This window comes from Dipodomys merriami, unplaced genomic scaffold (genome assembly GCF_024711535.1).
Source record: "Dipodomys merriami isolate MVZ:Mamm:240054 unplaced genomic scaffold, mDipMer1.0.p SCAF_70, whole genome shotgun sequence".
NCBI lineage: Eukaryota > Metazoa > Chordata > Mammalia > Rodentia > Heteromyidae > Dipodomys > Dipodomys merriami.
In genome coordinates, this window is record NW_027206291.1 from 2,239,375 (window position 1) to 2,258,353 (window position 18,979).

An 18,979-nucleotide genomic window follows, 5' to 3' on the forward strand; every position below is an offset into this window, starting at 1 on the left:
CAGTTCCTGCTAAATTAGAAACAGCTTTCCCCAGCTTCGCGTTTACGGTGCAAAAAAATCATTTTCCTCTCTTCCGGGGCTGGGGTGGGGGCGCGGGAGGGGCCGGGCCCCAGAGAACATTCCAGCGTCAGGGCTGGCCGCCCTCCCCGCACCCCTGCCAGCTCGCTGGGGACAAGATGTTCTGAGGTGTGAGCTGACGGCCGCGCCCCGGCCGGCCAGGTGGGGGGGCCAGGCTCTGCACGCGGGCAGCGGCCTGCAGAACCCAGTGGCCATGCGGGTGGCAGGGCTCCGGGCACTGCACCCCAGGGCTGGGGTCTGAGCAGGAAGAGGCAGAGCCCAGACTCGCGGTGGACTTGTGCGCACACACGCAAACACACATTGCGCAGGCGCACACATACACACACAGCCAGTGGGCCCCAGGCAGCGCCCCCTTGAGGCTGAGGGCCGGTAGGCCCGCGCAGACGCTGACCACCCTGGCCGGTGCCCCGGCCTGCATGTCCATGTCACATCTTTATTCAGGAGAGGGGCGGGGCGGGGGTAGGGTCACCGGGCAGCAGACGGGGCGTGGACGCTGCCTCTGTGGTATGCTCGCAGTGCAGGAGACACTCGGTCCCCAGAAGGACAAATGTCACTTAGAAGACAAAGACAGTCCTGTGGGCTTGCCCCAGAAAGAAAAAGGACAAGAAAAGGAGGCTGAGGCAGCAAAGCAAATATGGCCCAAAGCCCTGCGCAGCCCACGGGGGTGCTGGGAGGGGGGCTCATGCGGGGCGCGGGGTCCAGGTGGGGCTGTGGTGGTAATCCCGGCCCGGGCCTGCAGGCCGCGTCCGGGCATCCATACTCAGCGGGCGGCAGACCCTGGGAGCAGCAGGAGGAGGGGAGGGGTGGGTGCAGGGCGGGGGATTGGGACGGGGCTGTGAGCAGAGGGGGGTCACGGAGGATGGCGGTGCACGCCACTCAGGGCGCAGTGTGATGGGGTTCTGCCTGGGTGTCGGGCAGGGCCATTGGGGCGGGGTTGCGAGCATTCAGGACAGCCCGTGGCCCCATGTCCTGAGCTGGGGGCCTGCTGCCATGCCCGGCCGGGCCGCGCCCTGGCTGCAGCCGTCTGCAGGGCTGGGCCTGGGGAGCGGTGCCACGGGGGCCGGCCCGGCCCGGCCCGGGGCTACCTCCTGGTCCCGGCCCGGGGCAGCAGGACAGGGGCACAGGCGATGCCCGCGAAGGACTCTGGGAAGTGCAGGTCTCGCTCCCACTCGTCCGTTTCCGTGTTGTACACCTGCACCACGCCTGTCACGTTATTGAGGCGCCAGTTGTAGCCCCCCACGATGTAGATCTTCCGGTCCAGCAGGCAGCAGCCAGCCTCCGACTGGCCGGCCCGCATGGGCGCCACGCTGGTCCACTGGTCGGCCTCGGGCACGTAGTACTCCACGGCCAGCACGTCGAAGCAGCGGTCCACGTGGTCCATGCGGCCGCCCAGGGCGTAGATGCGGCCGCCGGCGCCCACCATGGCGTGCAGCACGCGGGGCTCGCTCATGGGGGCCCGGAACTCCCACTGGTCGGCCGTGGGGTCGTAGCAGTGCAGGGCCTTCTTGTCCTCCACCGACACGCCGTAGCCCCCCGAGATGTACAGGCGGCCCCCGGAGGCGGCGCCCGCGTGGCCCCAGGTGCGGCGCTTCAGGGAGCAGGCGTAGTCCCAGGCGTCCCGCCGGGGGCAGTAGCGCTCCACGGACGCCAGGCTGCCCGCGCGGTTGCGGCCGCCCGTGGCGTATACCAGGCCGCCTAGCACGGTCAGCTGGAACTGGATGCGGCTCTCCTGCATGGCCTGCAGCCGCAGCCAGCGGTTCCGGTGCGGGTCGTAGCGGTAGCACGCGTCCACCGCGCCCTCCCCGCTGCGGTACTGCAGCTGCTGGCCGCCGGCCACGTACACGAAGTTGTCGAGCACGGCCACGCACGAGTGGCTGCAGCCCACCTCCATCTCGGTGAGCTCGCGGAAGTGCCGGGCGCCCGGCTCGGGGAGCTGGAACACCTTGCTGCTGACGGCGCGGTCGCTGTCGGTGTAGGGCGTGCCGCCGAAGGCCACCAGCGAGGGCGCGTCGCAGCGCAGGGCCGTGCGGGGAGACTGTAGCTCGTGCTGGCGCAGCGGCAGCACCTGGTAGCTGAAGGCCTCCAGCAGGTACTGGCGGCACAGCACGTCCTCCAGCATGACGTCCAGCGTCTGCACGCTGTCCACCAGCTCGGCCGGCTGCATCAGCGGGAAGCGGATGTGGCACAGCACGTGGCTGGCGCGCGGGCGCCGCGCGGGGTCGTGCTCCAGCCAGCGCACAGCCGCGTGGAACAGGTCGATCTCCGCGCAGCTCTGCAGCCGGTTGCTCTGCAGGAAGAAGACCAGGCGCTCCAGCGGCAGGCGCAGGAAGTCGTCCTCGGCGGCGATCTGCAGGAAGTGGCGGAAGGTGAAGGTGTCCACTGAGGCCCGCAGTGAGGCCAGGCTGAAGGCCGTGGCCATCTGGCCGATGAGCAGGCAGGTCTCCACGCTCATGGCGGCCTTCAGGAAGTCCTCGCACAGCTCCACCACGGGCAGCACCTGCAGGAACACGGCCGCCCCAAGCACGTCCTGCACGCACTCCAGGTCCAGCGTCACCTCGGCGCTGTAGGCAAAGTCGATGATGTGCCGCAGACCCCGGGCCGTCACGCCCTGCAGCTCCACCACGTCCTGGCTGGCCTCCCGCATGCCGCCCGTGAACATGGCCCTGCGTGGGAAACACGGGGGGTTCGCAGGAGGCAGGGCGCCCCCACGGCCCCCAGGGCGGCCGGTCCCCAAGGGCCCCCGGTTCTGATGGGGAGAGAAGGGGCCGGGGTGGGTAGCAGCCTTGCCTTTTAAGGCCGGCACGGGGTGCAGTGAAGGAGCTCTGCAGCTGGGCTGCTTCCCACCCCCACCCCAAGTCCAGAACAAAAATAGCAGCGGCGCCCCAGCTGGCAGGGCCGCTGCTCTCCCTGCTCACAGGGTGCCGGATGGCCCCTCAGTGGGGCAGCCTGCTAGGAGGGAAGGGAGGGGACGCTGCCTGCCCAGCCCTGCCGAAGGCCCTCACCTCTGGCCCAGCCGGTGGTGGCTGTGTCCTCTGGGATGGGCCATGTTGGGCACAGGTAACGGGGCTGCATGCCCAATCAGCAGAGCACGGGGCCCCCGGGGCTCGGGAACACCGGGGCCACTCTGCCACTGCGGCAAGGGACTCCCGCCGCCGTGCCACATGGGACACACCTGGCCAGCGCCAGGCACACAGAGGTGTCAGACTTTAAGGTGGAAGCTGGGCGGCAGCCGCACCCACCAGCACCCACCACTGGAGCCACCGGACGCCTGCCACGCCGGCCTCCTTCCCCCAGCAGCCACGGCCCTGCCTCACCGCTGCCCCTGGCGGCAGGAGGCTCTGGAGCTCAAGGCTAGCCTCGGTAAAAATAACAAGCTCATCCCTGCAGTTCAGGAGGCCGAGGTCTGAGGACCACAGTTCAGATCCAGCTCGGGAGGACAGAGTCCTCAGGTTCTTCCTGCAGGGCCAGCGAAGCCCCAGCCCGGCCTGGGGCTCACCGGAAGTAGTCGCTGCAGGCCGCCAGCACCACCTTGTGCGCGTGGAAGGCCTCTCTGTTGATGGTGAGCACGATGTCCAGGAGCTGGCCCTGCGCCCGCAGCGCGGCCAGGCCCTGCAGGAGGCTGGCACTGTGACCCGGCGCCGAGAACGTGCGCTTCAGGATCCCGTTCTTATCTGCCAGGCTGCAAGACAGCAGACAGGAGGGCGTGAGGGCCAGGGGGGCCGGGGGGGCGTGAGAGCCGGGCGGCGGGCCTCGCCCACGCCAGTTGACGCTGCTTGGAAGCACCCCACAATAGGGTGTCGCCGGCTAGTGCACAGAGAGTAGCCTGCAGGGCACCCGGCCCTGGGTCACAGCACTGAGAAACACGACTGATACGGTTACAGCAAGCCAAGGCCCGGGGCTGCGGGCAGTGAGGACGCAGGCCAGGCTGCCTGGGTTTGGGGGACCTGAGCAGCCCCTTCCTCAGAGCAGGGGCACAGCCCACAGGCCCCGGCAGCTCGGCGCACATGCTCTCTCCCAGGCCCGGGCCTTGTCCTCCCATTCCTGGGACCAGTGCCTGCCTGCAGAGAGGGCCAAGAATGCAGTACCGAGAGCCGGCGGCCATGCCCGCTGCGGTGCATGCTGGGAGCCTGGCCTGGGCCGGAGCAAACCCTGGCCCCCACACACACTGAGGGTGTGGGGGAGGGGTCCCCCTGCCACCCAGGAGGTCGAGGTTTGAGGGTCACGAATCAAAACAGGAACAGGGAAGAGGCCCAGGCAGACCCCAGATGATGCCAGGGTCACGGTGCAGGGAGCGTGGAGATGTGTCACAGCGCAGCTACCCGCCTCTCCCGCCTGCCCGCTTCTCGGGGACCCTCAGCCCGTGGCCCGGTTAAAGGCCACACTTGGGGTGCTGCGGCTGCAAGGCGCCCGGGCTCTGGCGCCGGTCCCGGCCAGGCCCGCTGGCCGCGTCTTCCTCGGCGGCTTGCGGGGTCACGGGGGCTGTGGCCGCTCTGATGGGCACGGCAGCGTGGGGGCCGTGGGACGCGGTGAGGACCCAGCGGCGCCCGTGTCCAGCAGGGCGTCTCGGGCCCAGCCAGCTCTGGTCAGCCACTCCCCCTCCCCCTCCCCCTCCGTGGGGTCTGCAACGCTCGGGCCAATGCCAGCCCTGCCCCGAGGTTGAGAACAGGGTCCTGTGCTACCTGTGGGGACACTGGTCTCCGGGATTCCAGCGCCCTCTCCCAGAAAACAGGGCCTGCCGGGGCTGCGGGGAGGAGGCAGCTCGGTCCTTCCTCGCCTCCCCGGCATGGGGTGACACCCGCAAACCCACCAGGCCATACCAGGCTGAGGCCCTTCGGGCACCCAGAGCAGGTGGGTGGGCGGCAGGCTGGTGACTAAGGCCCCTGGGAGGAGGAAGGGCGGAAGGGCCCATTACTCAGACGGGCCCAGACCGGGGGCGGCCCCACGGCGGGCCAGGCCCGAGCAAGGCTCCAGACGGCCACTCGAGTCCCGGTCAGCACATGTGAGTCATCGGGGCCCGTGCGTCAGTAGCCGGGTCAGCGGCTCCGGGGGCCGCTCGGCCGCCCCAGCCTGGCCGGCACTGGCCGGTCTCCTGAGCCCCCGACGCCCTCTCCCAGCACTACCACGGGGCAGCCTGCGCCGGGCGCGAGCTGGCCACAAGGTGGGGAAGCGTGGGCCTCCTGTCGGGGCCCGGCACGTGGAGGCAGGAGCGAGCGAGCGGCGGGCCACAGAGCCCGGGGGCGAGGGGCACACCTGCCCCCGTGGCCCAGGCCCCCGGACCCTGCCCGGTCCCAGGGTCCAGCCCAACAGAGGCCCGACACCCAGAGCCATCTTCACGCTCAACAGCCAGGAAGAAAAAGCACAGCATGAGGGATTTCACGGGAGCAGTTCTTTGGGGTTCTGTAACCCCCCAATGGCATCCTAGGCCCACTCCTCCAGCCCAGCCCCCACCGCCAGAGCCAAGTCCGCTTTTATTGCCCTGTGCTCCAGCCCGGGGTGCAGCCGCTGGCTGGCTGGCACCCCAGCATGAGAGGCTGCTTCACGGGGGTCGGCCGTCGGCCGAGGGGCTCCACCCAGACGGTCTCCTGCCCCTCGCCCTCCCCCCCCAGCCTTGTCTGAGGCCTGAGAGAGGGCCCAGAGAGGAGTCTGGAGGACTGATGGGGAGGGGACGAGGCGAGGTGGGGCACGGGGACAGGCCCTAGAGAAAGCGAGGCTCAGCTCAGGCTCCCACCGGGGGTCTCTGGAGGCTGGCCTGTGGCTAGCGGGAACCCCGGGATGGCCGCCGCTCGGGAGGCCGCCTTCCAGCTGGGGAAGGGGGGACCCCCACCCCCACCCCGCTGCTGTAGTGGCCAGCCTGACCCTCCAGGGAGGGAGCGCGGGGCACAGGTGTGGGGGCCAGCCTCCGGCCCGCCTGCCCCCCCCAGCTGTTGCCATGGTGACTTGGCACCACACGTTTCACAGCCCTGGCCCTGCTCCGGCCTGGCGTCGGCAGGCTCTCCGGGGACACCCCGCGCATTCCCCCCCTCCCCGCCCAGTGAGTCTCCCAGGGGGCCTCCGAGGCAGCTGCGGGATGCCAGAGTTGGTGGTCCGGGGCTGGCAAAGGCCCTTCCAGCATGTTCCTGCAAGCCAAGACCCCAGGGGGTCCTGACAGAGCTGGGGAGGGACGGAGCCGGGGGGGGGGGGAAGGGGGTGCATCAGGCATGGCCCTGTGGTCCTGGGCGGGGGAGCCAGGCTTTCCTGGACCCCAGGCAGGGCCCCCGGTCCTCGGCCAGAGCGAGGCCTCGTCTGTGCGGCCAGGCGGGTCTGTGTGTGGCCAGGGGGTGGATGGGCCCGGCGGCCGCCCAGCCTCCCCACCCGTGTGCAGGGCAGAGCTTCTCCCCAAGTGGCAGGATGCAGGGTGCCATGTGGAGCCCCCCCACAGAGCCAGGCAGCTCAGGTGCAGACGCAGGAGGGTGGAGGGGCAGTGTACCCCAAGACACCGGGGCAGGGAGGTGCCCTGAGGAGCCATGGCCCAGGAAAGGGGGATGAGAAGAGGCCAGTGGCTCCTCGGGGGTCCCGACTCCCCTGCCGATGCCAGGGGCACCCCAGCACCGGCCAGCAGACAAGAGGGCCTGCGCCCCAAGCCCCAACCTGAGCCACGGTGGCCCCTTCTAGACCCCTGGCCGATGCAGCGAGCTCAGCTCACTGAGTTCATCTCAACTCTGAACAACTCAGCCCCACACGCACCATTACAGACTTCTGGGTCCTGGTTTGGAGGCACAGAGAGGTACCGGCCCCCACCCCATCCCACCCCGAGACCACGACCCTCAGCCTCAAGACCCTGCACTGGAGACGGAGGCGTGGAGGGCCAAGCCCACTCCTGACTGCCCACGCCACAGGATGGGTAGAGCAAAAAAAGTGAAACAGTTGCCTGAGCCTAAAGCAAGGGCCACGCCGGGTCACTGCTGCCGCTGCCCCGCCCCTGCCCCCTCCCCCCCCCCCCCCCCCCGCCGCCGCCGCTGCCCCACCCCTGCCCCCGCCCCTGCCCCCGCCAGGCTGCCTTCTCCATCCTCATCATCTGCGCCCAGCCTTCTTCCCAAGGCTGAAGTGGGAGCCCAAGTATCAGGCAGAGGCTCGGCTTGCTACCATGTCCTGATGTCCAGCACATGGCAAGAGCCCAGCCTGGACAGGGGGTGGGTGGGTGGATGGCTGGCTGGGTGGATAGTGGATGGGTAGATGGACTCATGGGTAGGTGGAAGGGCGGACGGTGGATGGGAGTGTGGGTGCATGGACGGGTGAGTAGATGGATGGGTGGAGGTGTCTGGGCATAGGGAGAGGCGGGAGGGGGATGGGTGGGTAAGGGCACGGGCAGGTGGCCACTGCAGCTGGCACCACCAGGCTGGGCCAGCTCCTGTCCCAGCTGTCTGTCTCTCCAAGTGGTCCCTGGCCACATCCCCGTGTGTCATCCTGGGACTGTCAGCAGCACTGGGCGTGGCCTGGTGGAGTCCTTCTGCCCCCGGCCTCCCCACGCCACTCCTAGCCCCCCTGGGCTCGCTCTGTAGGCTGGCTGGAATGAGGGGTCTGAAGGATGCCCCGCTCACGTGGTCTCCCCTGGCTTGCACTAGGTCCCACGCAGCCCGGCTCCCAGCAGGGCTCTGGGCTGGCCCAGCCGGGACACCCATCTCCCCACAGACGGGCAGGTGCCAGAGTGGTCCCAGCCCCTCGGGACACGGCCTCACCCTTGCCCTGCCTAGCCGGGCCGGCTCGAAGCCCCAGGGGGGACAGCCACCAGGCACCAGGGGTGTAGCCCATGTGCAGCTCTGGCAGAGGCTGAGTCCTCCAAGCTCAGCAACACGGCCAACGCCACGAGCAGCCTGTGACAAATGTCTTCTCTCAGGGGAGCTAAATCCCTGCTCTGCAGTCTCGGGACCCAGGCCTCCCTCAGGGAGCTCCTGTGGCCCCACACCAGGGCTCACCCGGGGCTGGGGCTTGCCTCCCACGCGGCCAGGTGCTGGGGTGCAGAGTGGGGCTAGGAGGGCCTGCCAGCCCTGAGCCCTGGGTTGCTACAGCGGGACACCCCCTGGACTGTCTCACGTGACCTTGAAGGGTTTTGTTTCCTGGGTTGTATGGCCCAGGCTGGTCCTGAACTCACAATCCTCCTACTCCAGCCTCTGGAGAGATGGAGGGTCAGACAGGCCCCCCACACCTGCTCCCTTGAGCCTGAGGGCTGGGGACAGGAGGCCTAACAGAGGAGGGAGGAGGCAGGGAGGGGTGAGGGCCCACCTGCCCGTGAGGAGCAGTCGGGGCTGCCTCTCCACACCACTGGGGCGGAGGCCGGAGCGATGCCGTGACGGCTGACCGCCCTGACACAGGACGGCCGTGTGCACCGCACGGGAGCTGTGGGCCAGGAGCGGGCTGAGGCGGGGCAGGGCGCAGCCAGGGCGGGCTTCCTGGGCGCCTGGCACCTGGAAGGGCCACGCTTCCACCCTGCGCTGCCAGGGCTCCCTGCCCTGCCTCCGCAGACCCCAGAGAGCCAAGCTTCCTGGATCTCCCGCCCCAACTTTCCCGGCCGTGCGATTTCACGGCTACGGTGTCAGAAAACAGCCGGGGTCCCGGACTTTACAAAGCCCTCAGGTCCAGGCCTGCATAGCAGCGCACGTTCAGAGCCGCAAGCCCGGCCTGCCGGCAGGAAGATGGAGGCTCCCTACGTGGCCTGGGGGTGCGGTGGGGGAGGGCGGGCGGGCGGGCTGGCGGGCTGCACACCACGCTGCTGTGCAGTGGGAACGGAGACCACTCAGGAGGGGAGGGGGGAGGGGGCAGGGAGGAGGCGGGGCCGGGGTTAACAAGGGTTAAGAGAGCTGGGCGCACAGCTGCGCTCCGGCTACCAGAGGAGGGCCCTGGCCTGCACTCCTGTCAGGCGGCTGCGTGAGCTTGGGCTGTGTGGGGACAGCGGGGCTGTCCGTGTGCCCTGCTCCTGAAGACGAGGGGGGGCCCATGGCCGGCTTGGCGGGGGGGGGCCACCCCTGCTGCTGTGGACGCTGGGAAGACACACTCTCCACAGAGGGAGCCGGGAGGACGGAGTGAGGGACACGGGACACAGAGGGGGCTGGGAAGGGGGTCGGAGCGGCACTGGCAGGGACAGCCCATAGGGACAGTGGGGTGACGCATAGTGTGCCGTCCTCTCCAGTGCCTGGCAGATGTTGGGCACAGGGGGACAGGTGACCTCAAAGTCTGGGCTGGTCCTGAAGTCTGGGGTTGGGGACAGGGCGAGAGAGGCTGGGGAGTGAACAGCAGGTAGAAGTGGGGTGTGGGGCGCAGGCTCTGCCCTGGCCTCAGGCCGGCGGTGAGGGCAGCCTGGGCGTGGGGGGGCTGAGCCACGGCTTCCAGGCCCCTGCGCCCTCTGTCTTTGCACACACAGCACCGGGGTCAGGGGTCAGGCCCACGGCGCGTGCAGAGCACGCACAGGAGGCGTGGCCGGTAGGTGGTGACATGTGGGGAGCAAGGGAAGCGTGGAGGGGCCCGGCCCGGGAGCAGGGGGCCCGCGTCCGGGCCGCCCCCAGCCTGCCCCGGGAAGCACGCCGCACTACCGCTGAGGTCTGCGCCAGCCTCTCCGACCTCGCCTCGCCCTCCCCCTGGCCCCCGCCGGACACGGGCGGGCTCGGCACGCCCGCCACAGGCCTCGACCTCCCGTGATGGCCACCGTTAGATCAGGACCCACCCGGAGGGCCCCCTGGAGTCACTGCACCCCTGTGGCTGGGGGGGGGACGGGGGCGGAACAAGCGCCTTTTGTCTGGCTGGCGGCGTCCGGGAGATGGGAGTCCGCCCCATCTACCAGGCGGCGGCTCTGCTGGCCCCGGGAGATGGGCGGGCGGATGTGCTGGCTCCGGCGCTGGCGCAGAAGCTGGAACAAACAAGTTACATAAGGGGGGCTGGGGGCCGCGGCCAGGTCCCCCGCGGGCCACCAAGGCAGGTGGGGACGGGGCAGGGACAGCCCCCACCCCACGCCACGTTTCCTGGCCCCTGCCCTTCTGAGCCCCCCCCCAGGCCCAGAGGCAGAGCAGGCTAGGCACGAGGCCGCTCCACACGTGGGGGTGGCGCCGCTCTCCTTTCCAGCACGCGCAGCTTGCGCCTGCGGGTGGGCGGCCCCAGGGACACACACACCCATGGTCTGGAGGCCACCGCTCCCTGGGACCTGCCCTGTCCCCTGGCCCTGCCCCCGGCCACCAAAGCCACACAAGGCCTCCAGCAACGCCAGCGCCCTGGTCTGGGCCTCCAGAATTAACCTCCTCTCTTCACAGGGGGCCCCAGCTCTGGGGTGCCTTCCTTCGCGGGTCTGGTTTTCAGGGCCGGAGGCTGAGCCGGGGCCGCCCCCCGGCAGGTTCCTTAGCAACCGAAGCACCCTGGTCATCCATTGAGGACAGCACGTGTGAATATGGAGTACTATTTGGCCATGAAAAGGGGCGAGTCAGGCAGAGAGCCCTGGACACCAGTGGGGAGCTGAGGCCCAGGCGTCCCGTGGCATGACCCGCTGACAGCAAAAGTCCCAGAGGGAAACGAGAGCAGGGCGGCCCGGGCCACAAAGAGAATGAGTGGGGAGCACTGGAGGCCGCGCCCGGGGGCCTCCACGCACCGCGGACTTCATGTCCCCCCGCCATCATCTCCTGAGTGCGGGGTCCCAGGCGCCACCCACGGCTCAGTGCACACAGCACACAGCAATGGGCGCACTCCTGTCATGGTGTAAGTACACCCAGCCATGCACCTGACACAGGTGCCAGCCGTGGTGGTGGAAACAAGTCCTGATGGGCCAGCCCCTGAGCTCACGCCCCAGGGCCAGCACCAGAACAGAAAAGAAAAAACAATAAGCCACCAGGTGGGAGAAGATGTTTTGCTAATGAGCTACCTAGTGAAGAGCTTTCACTTAGAATATATATATATATATATATATATATATATATATATATATATGCACCCATACTTACATAGGCATAAATATTTACAATTGTATGCCTATATGTGTATATAATTGTGTGTGTGTGTATGCTGGGGCTTGAACTCAGGGCCTGGGAGCTTTATCCCTTAGCTTTATCCCTCAGGGTGGCCCTTGAGCCACAGCTCCACTTCCAGCTTTTCTGCTGGTTAACTGGTGATGGAGCCCTGGACGGCGATCCTCAGGCTTCAGCCTCCAGAGTAGGTAGGATTACCAGCATGCATGAGCTAAGAATAACTCACAGAACCACCACGCCCAGCGGCGCACATCTGTGGTCCTGGTCCCGGTCCCGGTGCAGGAGGCCCAGGAGGAAGCAGCCCGGAGAACCCTTTGGTTATCTTTCAGATTGGGTCTCACACTCAGGCCCACACTGGTCTGGGCGGAGCCTCACCTGTGATGGCAGCCACACACCGCACTAGCTCTGGTCCTCTTTCCCTCCTTCTTGGCAGTACTGCAGTTTGAAACCAGAGCTTCACACTGACAAGGAGCTGAGCCCTGACACAACCCCCACCCGTCCCCACCTCCTGAGCAGCTGGGATGGCTATTTAATAGCCCAGTCTACTCTTCAGTCTCCCAGGAGGGTACTTGTCCATCTAAAGACACACATCCGTTGTGGCCATGCCTGCAGCCCGGCAGTCAGGAGGCTGGGGCAGGAGGGCTGAGAGGCAGGCCAGCCTGCGCTGCACAGGAAGAGTCCGTCAAAAAAAAAAAAAAAACTCTCCTATCCAGATGTTCACAGCAATTGTGAAATCACCCCAGCCAGGGGATGCATAAGCAAACACTGCAGGACAGCTTGTTTATTTTCACTCAGTGAGGAAAAAGAAGAAACGGCTTGTGCAACAGGACAGACGCGGGTCAAAACACCGGGCAGCACCAGAGAGCACCCTGGGGACAAGCCTTGGGTCTGAAGGTGTGCACAGAACAGAGGAGACCAGCCGTTAGCGCCCATTACCACACAGCAAAGCCAAGCACATGTGGCACAATATTATTTATAGGAAGTTTCTAGAAGCCAAAAGCAGATCAGGGTATACTGGGGCTGGAGGCAGGCACTCTTGGGAAACTGGGGTAATAGAAGTGTTCTATTAAAAAAAATGAGGGGCTCGGAAGGTGGCTCAGTGGTAGAGCGCTTGCCTTGCATGCCTGAGGCCCTGGGTTCGATTCCTCAGCACCACAGAAGCAGAAAAAACCGTTAGTAGCTGGTGCTGTGGATCACGTGGAAGAGTGCTCCAGCCTTGAGCTGAAGAGCTGAGGGACAGCGCCCAGGCCCAGAGTCAGGCCCCACAACCAACAAACAAAACAAAACAACAGCCGGGCGCTGGTGGCTCACGCCTGTAATCCTAGCTACTCAGGAGGCTGAGATCTGAGGATCGAGGTTCAAAGCCAGCCCGGGCAGGAAAGACCGCGAGACTCCTATCTCCAATAAACCACCAGAAAACCGGAAGTGGCGCTGTAGCTCAAGTGGTAGAGCGCTCGCCTTGAGCTGAAGAGCTGAGGGACAGCGCCCAGGCCCAGAGTTCAAGCCCCACGACCGACCCAAAAAAAAAAAAAAAAAAACAACAACAGAAAAATTGGTTGGACCAGGTGCTGGTGGCTCACACCTATCATCCTAGCTACTCAGGAGGCTGAGATCTGAGGATTGTGGTTTGAAGCCAGCAGAAAAGTCTGTGAGACTCTGAGCACAAAAGCTCAGGGATAGCACTCAGGCTCTGAATTCAAACCCCAGGATGGACAAGGACACACAGATGGATGGATGGACGGACACTCTCTCTCTCTCTCTCTCTCTCTCTCTCTCTCTCTCTCACACACACACACACACACACACACACACACACACACTCACACACACACACACCGAGATTGGAGCCTGCTACATTTCATATACCAGCTATTCATGAGGCTAAAATCAAGGTTGAAATCCAGTAGGGGTCAGGCACTGGTGGCTCACACCTGTCATCCAAGCTCCTCAGGAGGCTAACATCGAGGATCACTGTTCAAAGCCAACCTGGGGAGGAAAAGTCCTTAAGACTCTTATCTCCAATGAACCACCAGAAAACCGAAGTGGTGCTGTGGCTCAAGGGGTGGAGTGCTAGCTTGAGCTGAAGAGCTCAGGGACAGGGCCTGGCCCTGAGTTCAAGCCCCACGACCGACAAAAAAAAAAGAAAGAAAGAAATTCAGTAGGAGCAGCAGTAGGAAAGTCCATGAGACCCTTCAATTAATCAGCAAGAAGAGGCCAGAAGTAGAGCTACAGCTCAAGTGGTAGAGCGCCAGCCCGAGCAGAAAAGCTAAGGGACGGTGTCTAGGCCCAGGACTGGAGACACTGCTTAGCAGTAGAGAAACGGCTAGCAAGCACAAGGCCTGAGGTTAAATCCCAAGTACGGCAGCAGAGCCCACACATCCCCGCCACTGACAATAAAGAACAGAGGATAGACAACGGGATGCTCTGGTAACGGTGTGTAGGAGGCCACATAAATGCTGCTTTGCCGGGCCCTGGGAACAGGGCCCAAGGTTCCCCAGCCTAGTGAAAGCCCACGAGACTTATCTCCAATCAACCACCTGTGACCGGGCTGTGCCCGCTGCAGGCCCTTTGCCAGCACCTCCTTTGCCTGGTACGGAAGGCCAATGCCAGACTCTCAGGCTGTCCTCCTTCTCACTGTCTTAAAGCAAACAGCCTGAAACTCCAGAGCCACCCGGCTCCGGTCCAGTCCGCTAATAGAGTAACAACAGCCTCCGACTCTTCCAAGGACAAAGACGGAGCTGGTGGTCAAGCGGCTACACCTGTGACCAGGCTGCGGCAACTGTGAGCCTCCCCCACGCACGCCCCCAGCGGCACCCCGAGGACGGTGAGGAAGCAGACATGCTGTCTTCCATGGCTGCGCTGTGAAAAATCTCTCTGCCGCCAGTCTATGGGGGTGAGGGGCCAGACCTGAATTGGAACTCCTGGACTTTGGGTCTGGGGGCTAAAACCCTGGTTTCACATGCACAACTCACTAACTATGGTAATATCAGCGTCCACAATCCCAATGCTCAGGAGGCAAAGCAGGAGGATCCATTGTTTGAAGCCAGCCCGGACAATGTGGGAAGCCCCAGTCTCATAAATGCCACAATAAGCCAGGCCGCTGCTGGCTTACACTTGTAACCCTAGCTACTCAGGAGGCTGAAATCTGAGGACTGCAGTTCGAAGCCAGCCGAGGCAGGAAAGCCCATGAGATTATTATTATTTTTTTTTGTCAGTCGTGGGGCTTGAACTCTAGGCCTAGGCACTGTCCCTAAGCTCTTCAGCTCAAGGCAGCGTTCTACCACTTGAACTACAGCACCACTTCCAGTTTTCTGGTGGTTTATTGGAGATAGGAGTCTTACGGTCTCTCCTGCCCAGGCTGGCTTTGAACCCCGATCCTCAGATCTCAGCCTTTTGAATAGCTAGGATTACAGGCGTGAGCCACTGGTGCCCAGCTATGAGATTGTTATCTCCAGTTAACCACCAGAAAACCAAAGTAGCACTGTGGATCATAACTGGTAGATGGTAGCCTTAAGTGAAAGAGCTCAGGTTCAGTGCCCAGGCCCTGAGTTCAAGCCTCATGACTGACCAAAAATAAAACAGGGGCTGGGAAGGTGGCTCAGCGGTAGAGTGCTTGCCTTGCATGCATGAGGCCCTGGGTTCGATTCCTCAGCACCACATGAGCAAAAAAAGAAAAAAGCCGGAAGTGGTGCTGTGGCTCAAGTGGTAGAGCGCTAGCCTTGAGCTGAAGAGCTGAGGGACAGCACCCAGGCCCAGAGTTCAGGCTCCATGACTGGACCCAAAAAAAAAAACCCCTGGAAGTGAAAATTTGGATTAAGTCATAAAGTGCTAGCCTTGAGCAAAAAAATCCCAGGCTCTTGAGTTCTAGCCCCAGGACCAGCTCAAAACAAAACAAAAGCAAAAGCAAAACCCTTAATGAAATGTCCAGTTAAAATGAGTGAACTTAGATGGGCGCTGGTGGCTCACACCTGTAATCCTAGCTACTCAGGAGGCTGAGATCTGAGGATCACGGTTCAAAGCCAGCCCGGGCAGGAGAGACCGTGAGACTCCTATCTCCAATAAATCACCAGAAAACCGGAAGTGGCGCTGTAGCTCAAGTAAGTGGTAGAGTGCTCGCCTTGAGCTGAAGAGCTGAGGGACAGCGCCCAGGCCCAGAGTTCAAGCCCCATGACCGACAAAAAAAAAAAAAAAAAAAAAAAGAGTGAACTGAAGCCGGGTGCTGGTGGCTCACGCCTGTAATCCTAGCTACTCAGGAGGCTGAGATCTGAGGATGGAGGTTCAAAGCCAGCCCGGGCAGGAGAGACCGTGAGACTCCTATCTCCAATAAACCACCAGAAAACCAGAAGTGGCACTGTAGCTCAAATGGTAGAGCGCTCGCCTTGAGCTGAAGAGCTGAGGGACAGCGCCCACACCCAGAGTTCAAGCCCCACGGCCGACCATAAAAAAAAATGAGTGAATTGGGCTGGGAAAGTGGCTCAGTGGTAGAGTGCTTGCCTAGCATGCATGCATGAGGCCCTGGGTTCGATTCCTCAGCACCACATAAGCAGAAAAAGCTGCAAGTGGTGCTGTGGCTCAAGTGGTAGGGCGCTAGCCTTGAGCAAAAGAAGGTCAGGGACAGTGCCCAGGCCCTGAGTTCAATCCCCAGGACTGCCAAAAAAAAAAAAAAGTGAACTATAAGGCATATAATTGCCAGGCACTGTCATTCTAGCTACTCAGGAGGCTGAGACCTGAGAATCGTGGTTCAAAACCAGCCCGGGCAGGAAAGTCCGTGAAACTCTCATCTCCAATAAACCACCAGAAAACCAGAAGTGGTGCTGTAGCTCAAACAGTAGAGCACTCGCCTTGAGCTGAAGAGCTGAAGGACAGTGCCCAGGCCCAGAGTTCAAGCCTCATGACTGACCAAATTTAAAAAAAAAAAAAAAGAGCCAGGGAATATGAAGAGAAGCTGTTAGTCAGTGAAGGAAGAAAGCAGAGGTCTAACTGAGATCACAGAAACAGATGCCTGGGCTGGCTTCACACTAATTAACCAGCAAAAAACCCAGAAGTGGCGCTATGGCTAAGTGGGAGAGTGCCAGCCCTGAATGAAAAAGCCAAGCAAGAACGAACGTGAGGCTGTGAGTTCAAGCCAAAAAAAAAAAAAAAAAGCCACGGCCACGGATGTGGTTTGACAGTAGCATGCTCACCCATGCCTAGCACGCCTAAGGTACTACACACGAAAAGGAAGAAGGCAGGCTGGAGTGCGGCTTCGTGGTCAGGCAAGTGCAAGGCCTAGATCAATAGATCACCAGAGGACAAAAAACAAAAAAGGGCTGGGAAGGTAGCTCAGCGGTAGAGTGCATGCCTTGCAAGCATGAGGCCGTGGGTTCGATTCCTCAGCACCACATAAACAGAAAAAGCCAGAAGTGGCGCTGTGGCTCCAGTGGTAGAGTGAGGGACAGCGCCCAGACCCAGAGTTCAGGCCCCATGACCGGCAAAAAAAACAAACAAAAAAAAACCCACAAAAAACACCCCTCTGATGGGGCTGGGAAGGTGGCTCAGTGGTACGGCGCTTGCCTTGCATGCATGAGGCCCTGGGTTCAATTCCTTAGCAACACATAAGGAAAAAGAAAAAAAAGCCGGACATGGCGCTGTGGCTCAAGTGGTAGAGCGCTAGCCTTGAGCTGAAGAGCTGAGGGACAGGGCCCAGGCCCAGAGTTCAGGTCCCACAACCGGACCCGCCCCCCCAAAAAAAGCCCCTCTGAGCCCCGGTGGCTCACACCTGACATCCTAGCTACCAGGAGGCTGAGACCTAAGGATCGCAGTTCAAAGCCAACTAGACAGGAAAGTTCATGAGACTCTTATCTCCAATGCAGGAAACCAGAAGTGGTGCTGTGGCTCAAAGGAGTAGAGGAGCCAGGCACTGGTGGGCTCACGCCTGTCATCCTAGCTTCAGGAGACTGAGATTGGAGGATCGTGGTTTAAAGCCAGCCTGGGCAGGAAAGCCTGTGAGACTCTTAGCTCCAATAAACCACTGGAAAACCAGAAGTGGCACTGTAGCTCAAGTGGTAGAGCTCTTGCCTTGAGCTGAGGGATAGCACCCAGGCCCAGAGTTCAAGTCCCACAACTGACAAAAAAGAAAAAAAAAAGTGGTAGAGCAGAAATGCCCAGACCTTGAGTTCAAGCTCCATGATCAACCAATCCCACCCCCCCAAAAAAAGAGCCCTGTCCCAGGTTACCAAATATTGTTTTTTGTCGGTCATGGGGTTTGAACTCTGGGCCTGAGCGCTGTCCCTGAGCTCTTCAGCTCAAGGTGAGCGCTCTACCACTTGAGTCACAGCGCCACTTCTGATCTTCTGGTGGTTCCTTGGAGATGAGAGTCTCACGACTTTTCTTGTCTGGGTTGACTTTGAACCTTCATCCTCAGATCTCAGCCTCCCAACTAGCTAGGATTACAGGCGTGAGACACCAAGATCTTATCCATCCACTGCCTACTGCCTGTGCCTGGCCACTGAGCCCTGCCACCTTCAGCCCTGAATGTTGCCCAAGTCCTGTGATCTTTCTGCTGGCCAAGAGCTTTGCCCCACCCCCACTTCACCCAGAAGGGCTTTCAACCGCCCTGGTCATCTCGTTCATAGATGTTCCCAGCTCCCACAAATCTGATAGTCAAGGTGCCAAACTGCATCCAAGGCCACTTCCTTGCCCTCACCCCCAAGCCAGCAACAGCTCAGAGCCTGGGAGGATCAGCGGCTTGGCACAGCCCACGACGTTTTGTGTGTGTGTGTGTGTGTGTGTGTGTGTGTGTGTATGTGTGCCTAGTTCAGCAATTGTCCCCAGGAGCTTAGATTCTTGTCACCTGTAACTCTGCCCACTCAGGAGCAGGGACCAGAAACTCTGGGCCAGCTGAGGGGTGGCAGGCTGTCCTTGGGCTGTGGTTCAGGGTCTGCATCAGGCTGGCTTTGCCCAACCAGGGAGAGAAAGAGAGGAAAGAGGCGATGCGTCCGGCCCCGAGAACCCTGATCAATGCACGGAATCACCTAGTGTTTGGGCAAATTTGGGGGTGGGAGCAACACAGGTCAGGAGCTGGTGGAGAAGAAAGCAAGCGGTCTGGTGAAGAGGAGGAGGGGCGCCTTGCCCGGGGCACGCCAGCGTCCTTTAAGTCTGAGGAGAGGCAGCCCGGGAAGGGGCTCTCCCAGCTCTCCAAACGCTGAGGTTCCCCGGGCCTCACCGCCGCGCCTCGGGGCTTCTGCGGCCCGCAGGCTCCCTCCGTCTCTCCTCCGGGGTTCACTTGACCCCACGCGCCCCCTCGGAGTCCGCACGGCAGGACCTGGGGTGCTGGGGAGGAGGGCCGGGCGAGCCGGGCCGCGGCGGGGGCTCGGACTCAGTGCGGACACCTGCGGGATGCGGGGAGCCCGCTGCCCCGCGGAGGCCCCGCGGCCGGCCGCGAACGGCCCCCGGAGCCGGCGGGGTCCTCCCCAGCCCCCCCGGGCCCCCCGGCCTCAGGCCTCACCTGTTCGGACGCTCGGAGCCCGGGCCCGCGCTGAAGGCCCCGCTGCCGCCGGAACCGCCGCCGCTACCGCCCGACTCCGCCATCTTCCCGCCGCCGCCGCCGCTGCCGCGCGTCCGAGTGACGGGAGCCGTGCGCGCCCACCCCGGAGCCGGGGCCGTGGGCGGGGCCGCGCGAGGGGCGGGGCCGCCGGAGGGGCGGGGCCCTTTCTGGGCGCGAGGGCATGCAGAGTGCCATTGGATTTTCTAGACCTAGGGCGGGGCCAGTGATGATGGGTGTGGCCGAGACAAGAGGCGGGGCCAGTGTCCAGGCCGCCGGTTGGGGCCTTGGAGGGAGGTGGTCTTCATGCATAGGGCTAGATGGGGGCGTGGCCTCAGGGTGTGGGCGTGGCCTAAACAGGTGGGAAAGGCTGGAGGTTGAACCCGAGGGGCGGAGCCTC

General features: G+C 63.1%; 1 protein-coding gene across 2 annotated transcripts; it reads right to left on the reverse strand.

Moving 5' to 3' along the window:
* Positions 1-497: 497 nt before the first annotated feature.
* Klhl26 (kelch like family member 26) lies at positions 498-18,634 on the reverse strand. 2 transcript variants are annotated; one of them, XM_070008053.1, is made up of 3 exons: positions 18,544-18,634; positions 3,575-3,757; positions 498-2,741 (listed from the first exon to the last, which is right to left on the reverse strand). In XM_070008053.1, the coding sequence occupies exons 1-3, from the start codon at positions 18,624-18,626 to the stop codon at positions 1,160-1,162; spliced, it is 1,848 nt and encodes a 615-aa protein (XP_069864154.1). In that variant the 5' UTR covers positions 18,627-18,634; the 3' UTR covers positions 498-1,159. The 2 variants fall into 2 exon arrangements, with proteins under 2 accessions (XP_069864154.1, XP_069864155.1); XM_070008054.1 differs by lacking the exons at positions 3,575-3,757; positions 18,544-18,634 and adding an exon at positions 3,081-3,568.
* Positions 18,635-18,979: the final 345 nt, after the last annotated feature.

What these genes read in the sequence shown, in the direction of transcription:
- Klhl26 (XM_070008053.1), bottom strand. Translation starts at nt 18,626, where the DNA reads ATGGCGGAGTCGGGCGGTAGCGGCGGCGGTTCCGGCGGCAGCGGGGCC. An exon ending in GGCTCCGAGCGTCCGAACAG is followed by an intron (nt 3,758 to 18,543) that starts GTGAGGCCTGAG and finishes GCTGTCTTGCAG; the next exon opens with CCTGGCAGATAAGAACGGGA. An exon ending in GCCTGCAGCGACTACTTCCG is followed by an intron (nt 2,742 to 3,574) that starts GTGAGCCCCAGG and finishes TTTCCCACGCAG; the next exon opens with GGCCATGTTCACGGGCGGCA.